The following is a 22,014-nucleotide window of genomic DNA, read 5'->3' on the forward strand; positions in this document are numbered from 1 at the left end:
TTTGGCAGTTTGGTCTCAGCCAACACAGCTTCAGCAGCACTGTGGGTTTGTTTGATGCTGTTCCCCTGTCCAGCCCAGTGTTGGCCCGGGAGTAAAAGCCATATTGGTCATCCGGTTGAATCAAACACTAACCAGCTTGTAACCAGAAGAGGAACAGTGTCATTGTACAAATGTCTGAGGTGTCTTCGTTGTACCATTTGTAATTTTCAGATTTAGGTTCAGACTCATTTTACATTTAATATGAAAAAGTTTTTTTTTGTTAGTACATGGACAAGCTTCATTTTCTGCAAGACAAATGCAAGAGACTTTAAAAAGAGTTTGGAGTTTGGAGAACATTTATGTTTTGTGACATAAAAGGATCCTTTTGAAAAAAAAAAAAAAAAAAAGAAGAGCCTTGCTCAAAATGAAGAAAATTAGGTGTAAGACTTGCAGGTTATATTACCACAGATATTTTTTATTGGTTTTATGTGTTTACATGTAAAATCTCACAAACATAAAATTAAAAAAAGGAAGCTGTAGCTAGGTCAATAATTTTGTAAGGAAAACTATTTGTCTAATAAGCTGTTCCTATTTTAATATGAATTCAGAATTTTTAATAAGGAAACATTAATCTGACTTCCAGAGGGAAGATGAAGTCCCTGATAATGCATGTGGAGTTCAGTTTACAAGGATTTTCCCATATCTCAGACTGAAAATAACTGCATGCAGATGAACTATACTGTATTTCTAGCAATTTTCTAGGAATCCTCTTTAAAATAAGGTGAAATGTACAGACCATTCTGACTTTAATTATTTCCAGGCTCAGGCTAAATGAATCATGTACTGTAGGTGTGGAAATGCCCATAGTTTATTACCAGGAAAAACCTACCAGAGACAAAGTCATATGTTGTACATTCACCATTGGTTCCAACCTATGTGGTAATCATCCATACAAAGTCCTGCCCAGATGGACTTGTTCTGTGTGTTATCTCAGACATCCATGTAGAGGGTAACTGTATACTCTGTCAAAATGCACTCGTAGCAGTTTGTCCAGTGAAATGTATTTTATTCCTCGGTGAGTGACATTATCAGGACTCCAGGCTTTTATTTTTGTCTCGCTGACCAAGGATTTGGCCTACGCATACGAAGCAGAGCAGTGGGTAGCTCATTAACATTAAAAGGCCAGGCCAGACCTGCTCTGCAGATGACGAGAGGTTTTTTGTTTTGTTTTTTTCAAGCCTGCTCTGTGTCACTGGTAAATAATGAGACTTTTTGTAATGTAAGCCCCTGGGCAAAGTGGATAAGTAAACCCTATTCATATGCTCGGTTTCCTTCAAAGGTTGCGTCTCAAGTTAACTGCTCTAAGTCTGACTGAAGTAAGAAGATAAAATATTAAACACGGAACATACTGGATGTACAAAATGTTCACTAAACATTGAACTTGCTCTTTCCATAATGTCTGTACACTCACCCCAGGAGTCTGAGTCTGGCTCCAGAAGATACTCAGCCTCCATACACCCCCGACTTTACAGAAAAAAAAAAAAAAAAATTACATCCACAAACCAGTTGTGGCCTCTAGAGCTAATTTCCATCCAATTCAATCCAATTTTTGAATTATGTCTTATATAGATATGATGTTTGTCAGTTGACATCACAGTTTCCATAGGGGTCAATATCACTTCAGTTCAGACTTCAAAATGCCCCCCCAAAACAAAAACAAAAAATAAGATTTTCTGCTTAACTTTATGTTCAATGTGTTTAGTAGACTGTAGGCCACAGGTGTCAAACATATGGCCCACGGGCCAAAACCAGGATGACTTTGTGAAATGCAACAATTACACTGAAGATATTCACATATTCACATTCTCATCAAGGATGTCAAAATTATTTTAGTTCAGGTTCCACATACAGACCAATATGATCTAAATTGGATCAGACCAGTAAAATACTATCATAAGTTATTATGATGAAATCATTCTAGAGTGGAAATGTGTCATAAATAATGACAACTCCACAGTTTTCTCTTTGTTTTAGTGTAAACAAAATAAAATTACATAAAGATGTTGACATTTATAAACTATCCTCTCACAAAAAATATGAATAACCTGAACAAATATGAACAAACTGAAATGTCTTAAGAAAAATAACTGCCTTTTTACCAATATTCTGCCCGTTACTAAATGTTTGGTGTATTTGTAGATCCATTGTAATCTGTAAATTGTAATGTACATGTTTAAGTGATAAACTGACGCAAAATATTGTTATTGCACATATATTTCTTAAGAGATTTCAGGTTGTTCATGTTTTTTCACATTTTTAAAGGATAGTTTGTAGATGTAACATTTTCATAATGTAATTTTACTTTTTCATTTTTCTTATTTTAATGGTCCAGCCCATTTGAGATCATACTGGGCTGAATGTGGCGCCTGAACTAAAATGAGTTTCACATCCCTACTGTTGGCTGTTAGAAATGCATGTTGGTCAAGCTCCCACATTTTTTATATTTTTTGCAAGCAGACAAAGTACAAGCAGACCACAAAATATGTCCACCCTTTCACCAGCAAATACATGTAAAAATAAATCATTTTTAATTGCAAAGCAGTAATAAAATGTATATTGTATATTGTAATAGTATATGTTAGTTAAAAGGAAAGTCATTTTTAATAATTGTGTAATTATGGCAAAAAGGGTGTTTTCCCATAAAATCTGTAATAGTTATATTTTCTTTTCTCCCAAAATATCTAACAACTAAACTATATGACAAAACTTTTAAGCTATTCTATCTGGCCCTCACATGTTTATAGAGGAATCTCACAAAAAATGTAGCGAAATTTTGAATATATGAAGGTGACAGAGTGGACACCAACATGACAGGGTGGACAAACGCTTTAATAGGTGTACACATGACTTATTAAATAACCTGAAACTCCTAAAGAAACATTTTTCTATTATTTAACTGGGGTGGATGTGGCTCAGGAGGATAGAGGAGGTCCTCCAATAACCACAGGATTAGCAGTTGTTATTATTAGTATTAACAGAGCAAATGGAGAACAGAAGATGTTCACTTAAAAAAAAAAACTGCACCCATGGAATAATTCCTGTAACTGCTCTTCTACACATTTCCAAACAGATGTCTCAGTCTGTACAGAGCACCTTTTCAGAATCTGTAGTTCTGCTATCAGGTAAAGAATCTACCCGGCATGATACCAGCTGACGTCTTCCTGAGGACCTACCAAAAAAAACTTGTTTATCCCATTTTGACGCATGCATTTTACTTTGACACTGTACCCTTCACATCTATAATAACACCTGAGTAGGCCTCAGTGTCATAGTTAAGGACACACCATTCCCTAAAGTGCTTCAGCTCAATCATTTCTGGGTTTTTGTGATTGTCTGCTGCCTTTCCACATGACGGGAACTGGTCAGATGAACCAGGAACATCAGTTACAGCGACCTCCTTAAGGTCAAAGCAGGGTCAGTCCAAAACACCGTCTGTCCTTTTGCACAGAAATGAGAAAAGAAAAGGGCACACAAAGTGTTTGATTATCCCCTTTACCCCCTTAGTGCTGCTAAATAATGACTGCCTCACCTTCCTTAGTTACATCTGCTTAGTCGTAACTGAGCAAACAGGCTGTTATAAGTAGGGTGCGATTTGTCAAAAAAAACAGAGGGGGGGATGTATTTCTTTTTTTTGTTGGGGGCGGGGGGGGGGGGCAGTTAGACATGCGGGGGTGCGGTCCAAAACTAACATAACTAACGCTGGCGTGAAAGGAAAGTGAAAGTTTACATACTTTCAACATCCGACTCCTGGTTCTATTCCTCTATTATACAACTTTATTACACAAATGTCATGCCTGCAGCCAGACGCTAGTCTGGTCTTGTCTGTCTTTCATGTTTGTTTGTCACTTCCTGTTTTATTTTGTTAAGTTTCCCCTCATGTGTCTTGTCTGTCGTCTTTACTTCCCTTCCTGGATTGTGTTCACCTTTCCCCTGATTACCTGTCTCCGCCCTGATTTGTGCCACCTGTGTCTAGTTGTCTTCCCTCCCTTTTGTGTATTTAAACTCAGTCTCTTCCCCTGATCAGACGCCAGTTTGTTACTCTCGCAGTACTTACCAGCGTTCTGATCTTGTCTGTCTGTTTTTGATTCCTGTTTTTGACCCGTTTTGCTTACCCGGTTTTTGCCTACTGCCTACTCCCTGTCGGTTTTGTCTGCCTCATCTGATACCTGGTTCTGATCGCCTTGCCTGACTTCTGGTACGTGAGTTTTTGTCCTACCCTTATGTCCTGTCGCCTGATTGATAGCTTGCCTGTGTATGACCTGTTTCCGTCCCTGACCTCCCTTTGCTTTTCCCCAGTCGGGAAAAAGACCCCGCTAACCACACGGGGAGACGGGTTGTCGTTCTCGGTCCGGAGGGCTGATTCGAAGAGGAAATTACCACCCATTATCCTCAAGATTTTGTCATTCATATTTTTCTTACACCTGTGTGTAACTAATAAATCTTTTGAACTTTACATTTTGACTCTGAGTTCTGCATTTGGATTCTGTGCCTGTACTAACGCCATTACAACAAAATTTTCACAACTTCTAACCTGTATTCACTGGACCCCTCCACTGCTCTATGGCCCCCCCACAAATGCTGGGCCCCATGAATTTGTCACCCACCCCCCTTTACGGCACCTCAGTGCATGGGGGTGTACGCGAATTCTGAGACTGCCGACAGTTCAGTTCAGGTGAACATTAGTGCCAGCAATGCAGGACAGAAGAAGAAAACTGTCACAACCTGTATGTTATTTCAATGGGTTGGTTGCCCCCCCCCACCCCCCTGAGGATGAAAGTCATTGAGCAGAAGTAGGGATGTAAAAACCAGAGGGGGTGTTGATCCCCACCCCCAACAAATCGCACCCTGGTTATATGGACTCTCTGAATTAGAACAGAATTCATCCAAAGGCCTAGCTGATACTGATACCACAAAAGGCACCCACATCCATTATATCTGCTGTTACTGTAAATAATATGTGTAATAAAATGTGTTCAGAATACATTCCGAACATATATACCCTATCATGTCCACCCTGTCACTGAAGGATTGGTGACAGGGTGGATAGTGACAGGGTGGACAGTTTTGGCTAAAGTTAACATTTAATGACCACATGTTGGACCTTGGGTTGGCAAAGTTGGTCATCTTTGAAGAGAACTGTTTAATGTTCAACAAATATATTTAGAATTTCTGAAAAGTTTTATGTTAAACTATATTTTGTGATGACAGGGTGGACATGCTAAGCCTGACCACATCTAAGTACAAACACAAAATGAAGATTTTGAAATGTAAATACTAAATGCTCTCATAGACTATATTTCCACCTCCAATGAAGACACTCAAAATGATGATGTCCTCAGGGATGTCATCAACCACATTATTTAAGGGGAAATACCCCAAAGTAACAGGGTGGACAGCTTCAAGGACACGTGTAGAATGTTAGATATTATGAAAATACTTCAAAGTCACTAAAGTTAAAAGGGCAGTGGGAGGGACATGCACAAATTATGTACATTTCCTCAAAGAAAATTGCTTGAAATGATAAAATCACATTTCAAGATGTTTGAAATTGTACTGATATATGTGTAAGTGTTTGCCCATTCATGATATAACCCCAGAATTTCATTATTTTGCAATGTGTTCATGGTGACAGATTCTGCTGGGGGACACCAAAGGCACCACATAGTCCTACTGACCCACATACAACTGTATGTCTTAATATTTATCAAGAACCTGAAATGTTAAATCTCTGTGGTTGGTGTTTTTAGTGAGTCGACATGAGCTTGGATAATTTCACCCCTCTCTGTCCCACAGCACCACAGTCTTACAAATATGGGACTTGTTTCCAAAAACACCAAGACAACAATGGCTCACAGGTTTGTCTACTATTTATATTGCATAATGATCCACCAAAAATATGACCTGGTGTGTCGTCATTACAGTAAAATGAGTCCTTTTTATCTCCGGAGGGAGTATGTCCCCCTTCATGGAGTCTGTCATGTTGCACCACTAGAGTCCTTTTATTGTATCAGTAAAAATGGAGCCCAGACCAGGTAAAACAACCACTGGATCCTGTAAGGTCAGAGTAAGGGGGGTATTCAGTTGGAGGCAAACTTTAGCCACAATATTAAATGTAACTAAATACAGTGGACCATTAAATCATTTCAAACCAAAGATTTTGCAGAGTATCTCAGAGAGGCTATGTTAAAGTATGGGGTCAATTTATGGAGTAAAGCAGACCATCTCAATTTTAGAATCTGAAATAGCACAGTTGTTTGTAAAAGCTTCAATATTTTGTTTACACCTTCATGCATGTGCAAAAACAGATCATAATAATATTCCATATGTCTAAAGGATTTAAATAAACCGAAATATGGCTGTGAGGTAAATTCACTTATCTGTGGACATATGGTCATGATGCGCTGATGGTGTTCACACTCTGCAGGTCCTTTGCAATTTCTTCAGTATCATCAGGTGTATGTCTATTCTGAGCAGAACATTTTAATTCTGTTTTCCTGATTAAAGTACATCTTCCCTTGAAAAGTACATTCTAGGAAACTGTATATTTTTCAGAGTATCAGTTTTCTCATCAACCTCCATAAGTTCTGCCAACTAAGAAACACAAATTGGATTTTTCAGCTATAGGTGTTGGTGTAATTACCTCTGTTGTAACATATTCATGAGACGACTACTGCATGCCCACCTCCAGCTCAGAGTTCATCTGCGAGCAGCGGTGAAGTGTTTGGCAGCAGATGCAGGCTGGATTCATTCCATTTCACATAACACCTCATCAGAGCTGTAGAAATTAGAATTGCAGCTATGTGTTCACAGCAGTGATACCCAGGACATAAATTGTTTCTCTGTATCTTTGCCTTGTCCTGTGTAATTAATGTGCCAGTGCCAATGGAAAGTGTTATAAAGAAATATGATTTAAACTCTTGTCATTTAAAAACACTTTGTTGTCATTCACAGTACAATTAAGAAGCAGACCACTTACACACCAGATGGGATTTCACAGCACAAACAATTGACCATCTACGAGATGGAATTAACAAGACATTTGGCAAGGTCACAGAGCAACACAGGCTGCAATGCAATGACAAATAGAGAAAAACTGTAGTTCCCGCCATGGAGGAGGTTACATGATCACTGCTGTCTGTCTGTCTGTCTGTCTGTCTGTCTGCAGGATTATTCTGCTCTGACGGTAATGAAGGATGAACCCATTGGGTTTCAAATGCAGAAAAAAAGACAGAATCTTACCTGTTTGTAGGGGTTTGGTTGAATGACAGAACTGTAAGACCTTCATTGTTCATCTTAACCTGACCTAAGTACTTAACAGGTGTTCTGTTCATCCACACAAACACTGTAACAAGATTCTTTATGTTGGTTTCTTCCCATAATTTGTCACCCAGACAGATGTACAAGACTAAGTCGTGCATATCCAGAGCTAGCTCTATGCTTATACTGGAGATCTGGAGGTTGCATAGTATCCACTATCATTTAACATGGTTTTGCCCATTTAACATATTATTTGTTTCTGACAGTATATGACAATTACTCATACATTGTACATTTATGTAAAAAAATATACAATATATATTTATTTAGTAATAGTATTTTACATTTTATGCGCAATCTCTTTTGCATGCCATTCTTAAATGCCACTTTTTGTTTTCTTTAATTGCCTAGTTAAATTATTAAAAAAAAAAAAAAAAAAAAAGAAATGCTTTGAATTTGAATGTCATTAAGGAGTCAGAGGAAAAAATTACCAGTTTGTATTTGCTGAAACTAATCAGCCTAGGGCAGTGCTAAATGCATAATGTACTGACTGCTTTTGCAAAAAAAAGTGTTAGGAGATGTTTTTCTGTTGGAATATTTGCACATAGCAGTGGTATTAAAATGACTATAGTCCTAACAAAAAAACACACACAGAAAATGTTAACTATAACACACAGATAACAGATGTGTGGAAAATGAAATGGTCACCCAGCATCAGGATTATTCTGATAGAGCCTGTCCTGTGAGCTGGACTAACATTAACCAACTGAACTACACAACTAAAAGTACCATTAACAACATCAAAGCTGCAAGAGCCACAGAAAACACAGAAAATTCACACCTTCCCTGTGCAACTTTGTCCTCTACGCCCAAAATCAAAACCCTAAAAACAGATGAACATGACGTTTCACAGAATCTGATCTGCTATTGGTAATTACAGCTGTTAATCACATACTTAGCCCCCCCCACTTGTCTGAAAATGCTTGTGAGAGGCCAAAAATCTCTGTCATGGACTATATTTTCTCCACAAGCCAGTAGTAGGTAAAGAATATAATGTCCTTTCAGATGACTTGAATCACAGTATGCTGAAAGGTCATTATGACATTTTTGCCCTTGTGATGCTAAGAAAGCATTAACCCCTTGTAAACTATTGTCATAAATTTGTCTCAATATTCCACAGTTTTTGTAATGAGATGCTCTGTACTCTTTGTGAATGTACTTATGTTACCTTCATGGATCAGTTTGAATAGCCTGTTATTAATTTCATAATATTCTACAGATTTTTGGATCATTTTTGTTTTGATTGGATTATTAACCGAAGGAACTGATCGATAGTAGCATCAATAAAATAATCTACATACCTGAAATTGGAAAGTAATTACTATTATGACAATTATGACAATTAAACCTAATGTCACTAATTTGTATCATAGTTATTGTATGTGCTATATTCAAATGAACAGCCCAGACTTAATTTAGCATTTGACAGCAAAAACATAAATTATATATATATATATATATATATATATACACAGTACAGGCCAAAAGTTTGGACACACCATCTCATTCTTTGCATTTTCTTTATTTTCATGACTATTTTCATTGTAGATTCTCACTGAAGGCATCAAAACTATGAATGAACACATGTGGAATTATGTACTTAACAAAAAAGTGTGAAATAACTGAAAACATCTCTTATATTCTAGTCTCTTCAAAGTAGCCACCCTTAGCTCCGGTGACTGCTTTGCACACTCTTGGCATTCTCTTGATGAGCTTCCAGAGGTAGTCACCTGAAATGGTTTCCCAACAGTCTTGAAGAAGTTCCCAGAGATGCTTAGCACTTGTTGGCCCTTTTGCCTTCACTCTGCGGTCCAGCTCAACCAAACCATCTCGGTTGGGTTCAAGTCCGGTGACTGTGGAGGCCAGGTCATCTGGCACAGCACTCCATCACTCTCCTTCTTGGTCAGATATCCCTCACACAGCCTGGAGGTGTGTTTGGGGTCACTGTCCTGTTGAAAAATAAATGATGGTCCAACTAAACGCAGACCGGATGGAATGGCATGTCGCTGCAGGATGCTGTGGCAGCCATGCAGCTTCAGGTTGCCTTTAATCTTGAATAAATCCCCAACAGTGTCACCTGCAAAGCACCCCCACACCATCACACCTCCTCCACCATGCTTCACGGTGGGAACCAGGCATGTAGCATCCATCCGTTCACCTTTTCTGCGTCGCACAAAGACATGGCGGTTGGATCCAAAGATCTCAAATTTGGACTCATCAGACCAAAGCACAGATTTCCACTGGTCTAATGTCCATTCCTTGTGTTTCTTGGCCAAAATAAATCTCTTGTGTTTGTTGCCTCTCCTTAGCAGTGGTTTCCTAGCAGCTGTTTGACCATGAAGGCCTGATTGGCGCAGTCTCCTCTTGACAGTTGTTGTAGAGATGTGTCTGCTGCTAGAGCTCTGTGTGGCATTCATCTGGTCTTTAATCTGAGCTGCTGTTAATTTGCGATTTCTGAGGCTGGTGACTCGCATGAACTTATCTTCAGCATCAGAGGTGACTCTTGGTCTTCCTTTCCTGGGGCGGTCCTCATGTGAGCCAGTTTCGTTGGAGCGTTTGATGGTTTTTGCGACTGCACTTGGGGACACATTCAAAGTTTTTGCAATTTTCCAGACTGACTGACCTTCATTTCTTAAAGTAATGATGGCCACTCGTTTCTCTTTACTTAGCTGATTGGTTCTCGCCATAATATGTATTCTAACAGTTGTCCAGTAGGGCTGTCAGCTGTGCATCAACCTGACTTCTGCACAACACAACTGATGGTCCCAACCCCATCAATAAGGCAAGAAATTCCACGAAGTAACCCTGATGAGGCACACCTGTGAAGTGGAAACCATTTCAGGTGACTACCTCTGGAAGCTCATCAAGAGAATGCCAAGAGTGTGCAAAGCAGTCATCAGAGCTAAGGGTGGCTACTTTGAAGAAACTAGAATATAAGAGATGTTTTCAGTTATTTCACACTTTTTTGGTAAGTACATAATTCCACATGTGTTCATTCATAGTTTTGATGCCTTCAGTGAGAATCTACAATGAAAATAGTCATAAAAATAAAGAAAATGCGAAGAATGAGAAGGTGTGCCCAAACTTTTGGCCTGTACTGTATATATATATATTAGGGATGTCCGATAATATTGGCCCACCGATATTATCGGACCGATACTGGCATAAAAAATGTAATATCGGTGAATATCGGTATCGTTTTTTTTGCCTATCATTAAAACCGATAAAATAATGCTTTGATTTCACCGGCATTTACCGACGCATAAATGAAGCATTGTTTGTAGCTGAAAGAAATGTGCAGTTTTCAAAACTGTACAGTAGAGTTCCCACACTGTAACAGACTCATGGAGGGAGGGAGAGAAAATAAATATGGCATTTTTTTCACAACTTAACTCTTTCTCCGCCAATGACGAGATTTTCCGTCACTCCATGTTTTCACTGTTATACTGTAGTTGAAGCTGTTGCGGATCGTGTAAATTACTTTCCTTAATCCAGAAACAAACAATTAAGCAGCTTTTTCGGAAAAATGACGGACCGGGTTTAATGTTTTCGCACTGGAGTCTCCGTATCCCATGGCAACGCATCCAGCGGCAGTCACTGAATGATGAAATGCAGACTCTGCAGGAACTGTGCGCAGTTTCAAAAGCCTTAAAGTTGATTATGGAGACAGAGTCTGACAATTCAATATATGATGGAGCTACAGAAGAACTATTTAGAGACAGGAACGGAGAAACAGAAGGTGAGGGAGACGGACACAGAACACGGGAAACACGGAGCGGCTCAGGTCCGACACGGAGATGGGGGGGGGGCACGGAGAAAATGACAGACAGGAGGAAGAGAAAAGAGACATTTATAGTGAACATTCAAGGAGAAGACAGACACACGGAGGTGGGACAAGACAAAGGACAGCTAGTGTTCATCTGTTAGAGTGAGTTCAGATTCAGACTGAGGACACAGAACAGATTCAGCTGTAGAATGTCAGCAGGGACACAGGTAAGACACTGTTTGATTTGGCTTTAGTATGAAATAAATAAATACATATATTCATACAGAGATAAATAACTAGATGTCCATATAATTATTTACAGATCAAACACAGCAGGTGGTCCAACAGGAGGATGTGGTACAGCCAAGGAAAGCCCAGATATCTACAGTATTTAGTGAATTTGTTTCTTTTTTTCTTGAAAATGAGGAATGTTGAACAGTTTATATCAAAAAGCTAAACTACTATGTGGAAGACTTATAACTGATGTATGTAAATGTGATAAGTTTAGAAGGAACCTGGTGCTTTAGAAGATGTTTGGTCTAAAGTTTGGTGTGGATTCCTCTAATATTTTGTGGAATGATAGAATATCTTAGAGCTGTTTGTTATTATTATTGTTATTATTATTTTATTTTGTGATTTTGAATACAGTGTTACTGTTGGTAAATGAGAAAGAGTCAAAAATGTAAATAGGAAATCAGTTTTATCTTGAAAATCAATATCTTTGGGAAAAAAATGCAGTTTTCTCAGTTTTTTGCTCAAAATTCTTTTTTTTTCCTGAAAATGACCAATATTCAAATGTTCATATCTCACGAACAAATGAAGATAGAATAAAATGGTTTCTTGTGTTTAAAAGTTGAAATTCTGTTCTTTCTTTTGATGTATTCAGTGTTCACATACTCCTAACACAACATTTTCAATGAGCCTCCAAAGATTAGTGAAAATGACCAAAAAGGCTGGCGCTGGCTACCAACTCACTGGAAAATGCTCTGGCAGGGAAAGAGTTAAGTTGAAGTATGTATTCTTTGCACAGACAGTGTTTACATTTTGAAAGCCTTGTTGCATTTGAGAATGCATCCAATGGGGCATCACAATAAAATTAGGCATGATGTGTTAATTCCATGACAGGAGATATGTGATGTTACCTAAAATTAGTTTAATATCTCACATATATCGGCACCGATATCGGTAGATATCGGAATCGGAAATTAAGCGTTGGACAATATTGGCATATTGGTTTTTGGCAAAAAAGCCAATATCGGACATCCCTAATACATATATTTTTTTATAGAATTGTAAATAAATTTTGGCAATAAGGGGTTTAGCACTGCAGGTTTAAGTTGTTACTTAAAGCCTTATATTGAAAACACAGTACAGTAATAGTATCTAATGCAAGTAGTTATTTAATTATTAGATTTTTTTTGTCTGCACCTGTAAATCCAAATCTACATCACATTTCACATAGAGAATTTTCACACATAGTATGTCTCTACCATGTCTTGTTGCTTCTACATGATGATCTGGAAGTGGATTTTTATGGTGTTCTTTTCTCCATAGATAAATACAGCGGTTTTTGGCAAATTGGTAGAAAAAATGGGAGCATATTTTGATTTCATTGCCAAATATTGTGTTATTGTGTCAGATTAAATAATATTTGACGGGCATTTCTAACCTCTATTTATTACGCACTCTATTAGTAGCTCCTATTTAATAAACAATGTTCATCCAGTAAAAACTAACCTTCATCATGTGATATCATCAGTGACAGTTGTGGACACGTGTCAGTAGTTTTTCAACATGACAGATGCAGCGCACTGCATTATGGGATTACAGCACTCTAATAATGCACTTCCTGACAGTTGGGTCTCACCTCCAGAGTCAGCAGCCTGCAATTACCTGCTGCCTTGAGCATCAGGGCCCGCACTTTGGCCTTCATGTCAATCATAAGACGTGGAGATCAGGAACCCTTTGATACAGCACATACACATATTCTTACTATAGATTTCTGTGGGGCTGCAGTGTCACTACACACACATTTACAGTACACAGTACTGTCATGTTCTGTGGTGATGAGTTTGTAGCGATAGAGAACTCAATAATTCAGAGGAGGATGTTCTACTCTGTTTGGCATCATACTCTGACTGACAGACAGCCAAGAACCATGAATTTAGCTGAAAAAACAAACTAAGAGGCAAGAACTTTACATACAATACAAACAAGGGCTACACTAAACTGTCTCTGTAGTGGCACTAGTGGCTAAAACATTTATCCCCTGCCATCACAACAATCAAACTCAAGAGGAAAATTGCATGTCAGAAGCATTATTATATTCCACAGTGTTCACCCTGTCTCATCAAAGTACACTGGTGCTTTCCAGGCCTTCGTCTTAGACTGCCTAACCTGATTAGTTGTATAAATGAAGCCACAGCCTCTTATTTCCATCTAATCAAATACTTGGTTTTTAGGCAAAATACAAATTAAAAAGTGCTTTAGAATTAACCCTATAACACCAAATGTATTATATTTGATACATGAGTTCTGAAGCCCTCTACATGATTAGTGTGATATTTCTTTTTCTTTAAAAACCTGATGTATACAATTAGTTACATGCAATACACAGATAATCCACCAGGGAGAAGAATGAATTCACCAGAGACCTCTCCAGTGACACTGCAAGACTGTCATTAATGAGGAAGGAGGAAGAACTTTAACAATTTAGAAAAGGAATTACCAATTTGTTAGACATGTTTGGGTTATATTATGTTTTTGTTTGTTCAAAAATAATAATATTTGAGCATTGTGACCCAATGGGTCAAATATGATACAAAATTGAAAGTCATACATGGAAATTGATATCTAAAAAGAAAAAAACATTTGGGTTGTTCAGATGAAAAAAATAAAGGCTCCAGTTTCGCAGAACTGGAATTTTCTCCCAATCATTTAATGGTTCAGGCTTTACAGGGTTAAGGCAAACACATCATTCTAGAATAGAATAGAATAGAATAGAATAGAATAGAATAGAATAGAATAGAATAGAATAGAATAGCCTTCATTGTCATTGTGTGTACAATGAAATTAGAAGTGCTACTCCAGTCAGTGCAACAATATTAACAAACACCAGTACTACCAAAAGAAGAATTGAGTGAATATAAAATTACAAAACTAAAAATAAGATAAGAAAATAGAATAGAAATTTTCCAATTTTACAAAGTAACATAAGAATAGAGCTAAGCAGAAAGAAAAATAAAAGTGGACAAAATATGATTAGATGCAAATTTACAGTATTAACAATTTGTGACTGTATGTATATCAATGAACGATATTAACAATATTAACAGCATGTATTACCCATGAAAAAGTATGTATATCTATGTCAGCCGTATGTATACCTATAAACCAAGTCTATATAAAAAATAGTGCATTTATATTTGAAAATATTGAATAAATATTGCATCATTATTGCAGAACAGAAGATTCTAACAACATTATGTTTAGAACAATTAGCTGCAGCTGAGGCTTTTTCAAACACTAATATTTGTTTGCATTTTGATGCATTTTCCAACAATGTGAGTGGGACTATATGCTTGCATTTGCTGTATTTGTAAATCACTAATTAAAGTTACTAACTAGGTTCACTAGTAGGAGATTTGTTTCCTTTCAGGTTTCAGAGGAAAAGTTATTCCAGGAGGTGGATGGGTATATTTCCATCCATGATAACCTTCAACGCTCCAGTCAGTTAATTGAAAGGGCAGCAAATAACAGTTCAAATGTCAAGCAAATCAAGAAGGTGAAGCCCCAATCTGACATGTTTTTTCAAGCCATAGAAATGGGACATCTGCTGACAAGAATTACTGTTTGTCTTGCATGTTAACCATCAGCATTTTTGTTCATTTGTTATGCAGTTATTTGGGAAAATGCAGCTGTTTTTCAGATGTAAAATGACAGAGTAGACTTCACATTAACTTGCTTTATTGTTTATATTTATGTCATTTTCATCTCCTCCTCATGAGAATACTAATATGATGTTTGATATATAACTGTGACAGAATACAAATGGAATAAAATGTGTTTACAGAAACAAAAATGAATGAAGAAATACCTAGTTGTATTTGTAATTCTATTCTATTCCGTATATCAACATGATATAATACATCTGATATTTCATATGTGGACTGTGTTTCATTGTTCTACATTGACATGTAATGAGTCCATATGTTAGAGCCAATGAGCCAAACAGATGTGACATTTTCAACACTATGGGATGATGGGAAATTACTGTTGGTCCTTGTGCATTAATCACTAATCTGTTCCTGTCCTCTCTCACCTCTCATCCATCTATCCACCCATCCTCTTCTTTCCCTCTGTGCCCTTCTCTCTCTTCCTCGCTCCCTTTCTGTGGTCTGTAGTCAGATACTGAGTTCTGGGATAAGATGCAGGCAGAGTGGGAGGAGCTTGCTCGACGGAACTGGCTGACGGAGAATGAGCAGGCACAGATCCCCTCCAGTGTGTCTCCACATGAGAAGGTCAGTAGCCTATCAGCAAACAAAAGAAACATATTGCTATGTGACTTATGTGCCACAATGGTGTAAAGATTTAAAGTTGTGGCAGCTGTACAGTGGACTGGTATCACAGTATGGTCCTAAAGTTACAAATATTCCCATCAGGTCATCTGATGCTCGTTAATTACAGATGATATATGTTTTTGTTGTAGAAAAAGCTGAATTTTACCATCCAAATATGGTCTCTTGACATCATTATAAGGTTGCTAGGCAACCAACAGAGACTAACTCTTGCACTGTTCCCTGATGGTTGATGATTATCCAGAAATAGTTCGTGTAACTTCTCATTAAAGCACAACTTGTCATTTTTATTTTCCTGCTGTGTATGAAATAAACAAACTACATATCGTTAGCCTCATAGCATAATTGCCTAAGTAATACACTATGTGGAAAAAAGTATTGGGACATCTTGAATTCAGCTGTTCCTTTTCTAACAGGGGTCTGGGACACTAAACAAGAATGACTAATGTCATAATATAGTTTTATATTATCATAAATATCATTGCATTGGTTAGTTTAGTTTAAATTGTTATCTTTGTTTCCAAAAATGCCTCAGGGATGATTTTAACTTAATTTCTCTCAACATTGGTTTTGTTTTGTTTTTTTGTTTTTGTTTTTTTTTTTTTAACCATGACTATGATTTTAAATGTTCTAACACATCCAGATGTACAAATCAGCAAATGACCAAATCCACATCATAAAGAAAACATATCTGTTCACAAAAATATCTGTGTAATGTGGACAAGGCAAATGTTAAGCAAAATGTTTTTTTTCTAGGTCAACATACATGGCTCAGTGTTTCTACTAGTTTGACAGCTTTGGGGGGGTGGACATCCAATTGTCACCTAATGGTTCAGTTGATGGACTTCCAATGTAACAACAAAGTAAACGAGGCTTATGCTGTCGTGGGCCGACAGCAAGGGTATATCCCCAAAATCCCCCCAATCCTCTGCTATATATAAATCTATCCATGATAATTGTTAGACAATCGATATGAACTCATTTTGAGCTACATTGACCTGATAGTGGGAGAATAATGGTCAGAGAACCAATTTTTCCCCACAAAACTCCAGGTGGTGAAGGAAAATGACACCATATGAACTCTGGATGGTAGCAAGAAAATGGACATTTGTAAGATGATCAATATGAACCAAATTTTCTCTCAACCATCCTATTATTGCTCGATTTATGTCCAAAAAACTAATTTTCAACTAAAGCACCCCCATTTTGATGACTTATAATACTCATAGGGCTGGATCTACTAAAGGTTTGTGTGTATAAAAACATGTGCAAACTCATTGCACACATAAGAAAATGTACAAATTGATTTACTAATAGTGTGCACTAAAGGTTGCGTCTTTCAAAGGTTCAAAATAGCACATCTGTATCCAGTTTGTATGTTTACTGCAATGAATTATGCAATATGGGCTGTTTACTCGTGTGCCGGGGGAGAAAATGTAAATATATTAATTTAGCATACGCAAAGTGATTTATCAAACCCGAAAGCAATTTTGCTCATATATTTAACTCTATATTTAACTTGTCTCAAAGGTGCAAATGGTTTGGATGCGTAAATGCGCACACATGGCTGCGGTTACTATCACAAGAAGAAGACATCGAAACAATAAAATAAGATGCAGAGAACGCATTTTTCACCTTTGTGTGAACATTTATGGAATGACAAGAAAAAATAATTGAGACATATGCCCCCCCACACCACATTACAGAACTCTTGTGTCAAAGGCTATTTTTCCACTTGATCTGATGATTGTGATTAAAAATACACACTGACATTAGGCTGTAGTGTGACAAAATTATGTGCGCCTGAGAGTGGTTCAGTTCAACAACTGGCTAAAATGAATCTGGCGCCATTGCCCATCACTGCCATTTTAGAACTTCTAGATGATAGGGGATGATTTAGGACCAGTCACAAGGAGGAGTCATGCAATACCTTCTATGACAAAACTTCTCACAACTTTACATTTCCATGCGTCTGGATCATTCCTGCGCATTGTTACCATTAGTGCTGGCATATCCCAGAGCAGTTTTTACAGCGTGTTGTCTCCATGATGACAACCAGTAGCGCACGCAAAATCCTCATTTTAATAGACTTTGCACCTGTTGTCATTTGCACAAGCAATCTTAGTAAATCACCTGCAAATGGTGGTTCAACCCCACATGCAAAATCTAGATTGTGCAGGCAAATTAGTACATGCAAACTGGGATCTTAGTAGATCCAGCCCATAGAGAAGCTGGAATTGATAGGTTCTTTCAGTAGGGTTCCCCTCTGTTGGTTATCCAGGGATGAGAAATCCAACCAAATCAGCAGTGACGTTCAGGGTTAAACCATTGTAGCAAGAATAGGATACCAAATTATTTATCAATTGAGTGTTGATTTATTGATTAATTTAATTATAGATTTATAACTAAGCTTAAACTTAAATTGACCCAAAACAATAATTTCGAAATCTTGCAAAGGTGATAGTTGGTGGACTGCACAGTGAACCCGAGTGTGAATACAGTACACCAGCACAACTGAGGCAATGGATTTATACACATATAGATAATTTATTAACTAAACTAAGACACACAAATAACATAGAGACAAGAGACAAATATGATAAAGGAGCAGGACTTTATGGACAGGAGAATACGTAGATTAAGTTGGCAGATAGCTATATTCAAGATATTATAACGTTAGTGAGGTTACGTTGAGGTAAACCTACTTAAATTGGAATAACACCAACTCAGATAAATCAGGAGCAAGTTTTCTTACAAGTTAGAGGCCTTCTGAAGGATGCAGGCTGGAGAGGCCTTGACAGAGAACGGATGCAGTCTTCTGACGGAGTTCGAAGTAGGAACAGGCTGTGAAGCGACGTGCTTGTGCTGGAGGCCTGAAGGTCTGGAGGTCTGAAGTTCTGAAGGTCTGAAGTTCTGAAGTTCTGCTGGCTGGAGGAGGTTCACAGCTGGCTCTGGCGGCTGGTTCTGGAAAGCTCGCCAGGAGAAGTGGAGAACAGCGAAGATGGAACAGCTCTTGGAGAGCTTAGAAGGTGGAACAGCTCTTTGCTGAAGTTGAGAGCAGCGAGGGTGGAAAAAGCTCAGCTCTGCTCTGTGAGAGCCCAGAAGATGGACAAGACTCTGCTCTGCTCTGCTCGTAGGTGAGAGCCCAGGAGATGGAAAAGACTCAGCTCTGCTCTCAGGTGAGAGCCCAGAGGATGGAAAAGACTCTGTTGAAAAGTTGGTTTCATTCACTTTTATAGTTCTGTCCAAAGACCAACCCAGCACGCCTCCCTCATGCATATTGATGAGTCATCGATGCCTCGGGGCGTTGCCTTCTTTGTCCGTTTCGGCGGGAAACCGCCTCCTCGTGCATATTTAACGAGTCGTTTGCATATCTCAAAGTATCACATTTCTCTTCCCTCTTAGGAAGACAGAGGGGGAGAGGACAGTGTGCAGACTTGTAAGAAAACTTTGCATCCTTAAATAAGATCCTTAAATAAGATCACTCAAACTTTATACATCACCTGTAACCTCACTTAAGCATCAGTAAAATAATAGCATGATTATTCAGACATGCTATAAGCAGTGATACTCTTACTTTCACATAATTCACCATGAACATGATCAGGACACACATATGTGAAACCACAGGTCAGGCAAATGGCTTAAGTATTACGTGCATAAAAGAGTTAACGTGCTGAGTTAATCAACATTAACACATAATGTAATACATTATTAACATGGCACATATAGTGATTTTGTCAGTCAGTCCTTTGTTCGTTTCTGGGTTCATCTTCACCTCTGGATGAGCAACATAATAAAACACAGATGTTGAGAGGACAAAGTCAGCAAAGTGTAAACACAAGTTCCGGGGTGCTCTCAATTACCACGACAAGGGAAATGGCTCTTGATGAAGAACAGAACGAAAATGAGCCTAAGTTTCATTGTTTAAAGTCCATTAGGCCAATTCTTTAAGATCATCTGTCTTCGTAAATGTCATTTGCAGAGGATGTCCGTGCACTGACCTGCTAACCAACCAATCAGCATGGTTGTTCAGGAATTTGGTTTGACCCGGAGAGGAAGATAATATAATTTATAATTCTGTTTTTGACTCTGTGCACTCACTCCACTGTCATGAGGCTACACCATTATATCCCGAAAACACGATTTCGGGGATATAATTAAAATTAACTTGATATTCAGCCTCCTGGGTTTAAGATTCTGATCCTGCACAGATTAAAATGCAACTCTTTACTTGTGTTAAGGGTCAACACTTACATATAGTTAATTATTCCTTGGTATAGGCTTAGATTTTAACTCTTATTGACAGCAAAAGTTGCTTGATGTTTGGATTTGCTTTGTGCTATGTGAAGCTCTTCTAGCTGAACTCACAGACTTGAACACAGTACACATTTGGTCAAAGATCTCCAATCAAAGTATCTTTAAAAGTGTTGAACCGTCCATTTCAATCCAGGGAATTAAAAGATGATATCCTTTGGTTTAAAATCAGTCATCCATGCTGTCAGGCTAAAACCCAGCCTCTCACTGTCAATCACCAACAAACTGTACAGCATCATGATTTATATATTAGAACCAAGAGCCTAAGGCTGAGCAACACTCTTCCAATCAAACAACTTTTTTACATAGGGAAATCATGCAAGAGACTTCTGGGCTTTTTGATTGATCCTAGTTCAGGGCTAGTTCATAAAGAAAATGCTGTTTCAAAGTCATGATGTGCAGAAGAAGGCAGTAACACACCAGGGTAATCAAAGTTTGAAAATGCAAAGTTTAACATTTAAAGAGAACAGACAAACCCAGGGGAGCTCAGACCAGGTTTGATGTGAAGCAGTGAAGATCGATTCCTGCTGCTGGAGCATTGCTTAAATGTATGAATGCACAGGACAGCTGCTCTGTTTTACATATGAATATAGACGAGACAAACTGATATTGAACTGTCCCTATTTTTATTTATTTATTTACTTTTTTTTTTTGATGACAGGGTTACTACTTCCACACAGATAATCCTTATAAGGACTTACCGAACGCATTTGAAGAAGGTTTGAAAAAGTCTCGAGAGGGAGATTTGCCAAACGCTGTGCTTATGCTGGAAGCAGCTGTGCTACAAGACCCTCACGATTCAGAGGTGAGTTCATCTGACAGCAAACACATGCACAGCTAATTTCTCCCTACTGAATCAACCAGGTCAACCATAATGACAGTTGTATTAACAGATTTTCAAAACCAAAAAGGGGAGCACATTTACGGCACAGACCATCAACCAGAGAAGAACAGTAAGGTTTATTCAGCGTAAACTTCAGGCCACTTACTAAACTTCATGTTGAGAGAGGCTGTAGACCAGTGACTCTCAACTGGTGGGTTGTGACCCAAAAGTGGGTCGCAAATTCATCTTCAGGGTTAGGGTTAGGGTCTTGACAAAAAATAATGTGAAAGGTAGGGTAGGAGATCCTGGAAAAAACGGTTCAAGCAAGCTACATTTTGAAAGTACACAATTCAAAAGTCCAAACCCCATTCTTCAGACCTCCCTCCGAAGCCATGCCTCCATTGTACTGATTGTACTCACAGAGGGGGGAGGGACAAATGACAGTTGAATTTGATATACATATCACCATCCAATCATTTTGATGGGCCTGTTAAAATGATTGGATGGTGTTTTTTCAGTCCTGTCTGTCCCACAGGTGACTAAACTTTTTTGTTTTTGTGTTAGAGCATTTAATTAATCGGTTGCAATCGGGGTGTGAAGGGGATTTTAAGCAATATAGTAAAAAATGCTCTAGGGAACATCTCCTACCCTACCTTTAAGGAACAAATCCTGTGCTTTTTTTTTATGGCACTGAGCACCACCCTGTCACACTCCCCAACAGTAGGTGGCGGTAATGCTCTGTAATGCTAATTGACACCAGACATTTCACAGCATAAAAAGACCCAAAAATTTCAAATCAAATCATAGCAAAACTCAGGTATGACAATGACTACATCAGATATGGTTTCGCCTACATTGTGTGTTTAATTCTTGAATGAGTGACTGAATGCACATGTAATTTTTAATTAACTCTTTCCCCGCCATTGACGAGATATTCCGTCAATTGCTTCCCAACGCTTCCCCGCCAATGACGAGATTTTCCGTCAATCCGTGTTTTCACTGTTATACTGTAGTTGGAGGTGTTGTGGATCATGTGAATTACTTTCCTTAGTCCAAAAACAAACAATTAAGCAACTTTTTCGGAAAAAATGACGGGCCGGGTTTAACGTTTTTGCACTGGAGTCTCCGTATCCCATGGCAACGCATCCAGCGGCAGTCACTGAATGAGGAAGTGC

The 22,014-nt window shown here is 38.2% G+C and overlaps 1 protein-coding gene across 3 annotated transcripts in view; it reads left to right on the top strand.

Moving 5' to 3' along the window:
- pex5la (peroxisomal biogenesis factor 5-like a) overlaps positions 1–22,014 on the top strand; it is a 182,439-nt gene that overhangs the window by 137,250 nt on the left and 23,175 nt on the right. For all 3 annotated transcript variants that reach the window (XM_030132623.1, XM_030132624.1, XM_030132625.1), the window contains 2 exons: positions 15,526–15,642; positions 20,678–20,821. In XM_030132623.1, the coding sequence (XP_029988483.1) occupies positions 15,526–15,642; positions 20,678–20,821 (261 nt within the window). The remainder of the gene's footprint in view (positions 1–15,525; positions 15,643–20,677; positions 20,822–22,014) is intronic.

The sequence above is a fragment of the Sphaeramia orbicularis genome, chromosome 4 (assembly GCF_902148855.1).
Source record: "Sphaeramia orbicularis chromosome 4, fSphaOr1.1, whole genome shotgun sequence".
Lineage (NCBI taxonomy): Eukaryota > Metazoa > Chordata > Actinopteri > Kurtiformes > Apogonidae > Sphaeramia > Sphaeramia orbicularis.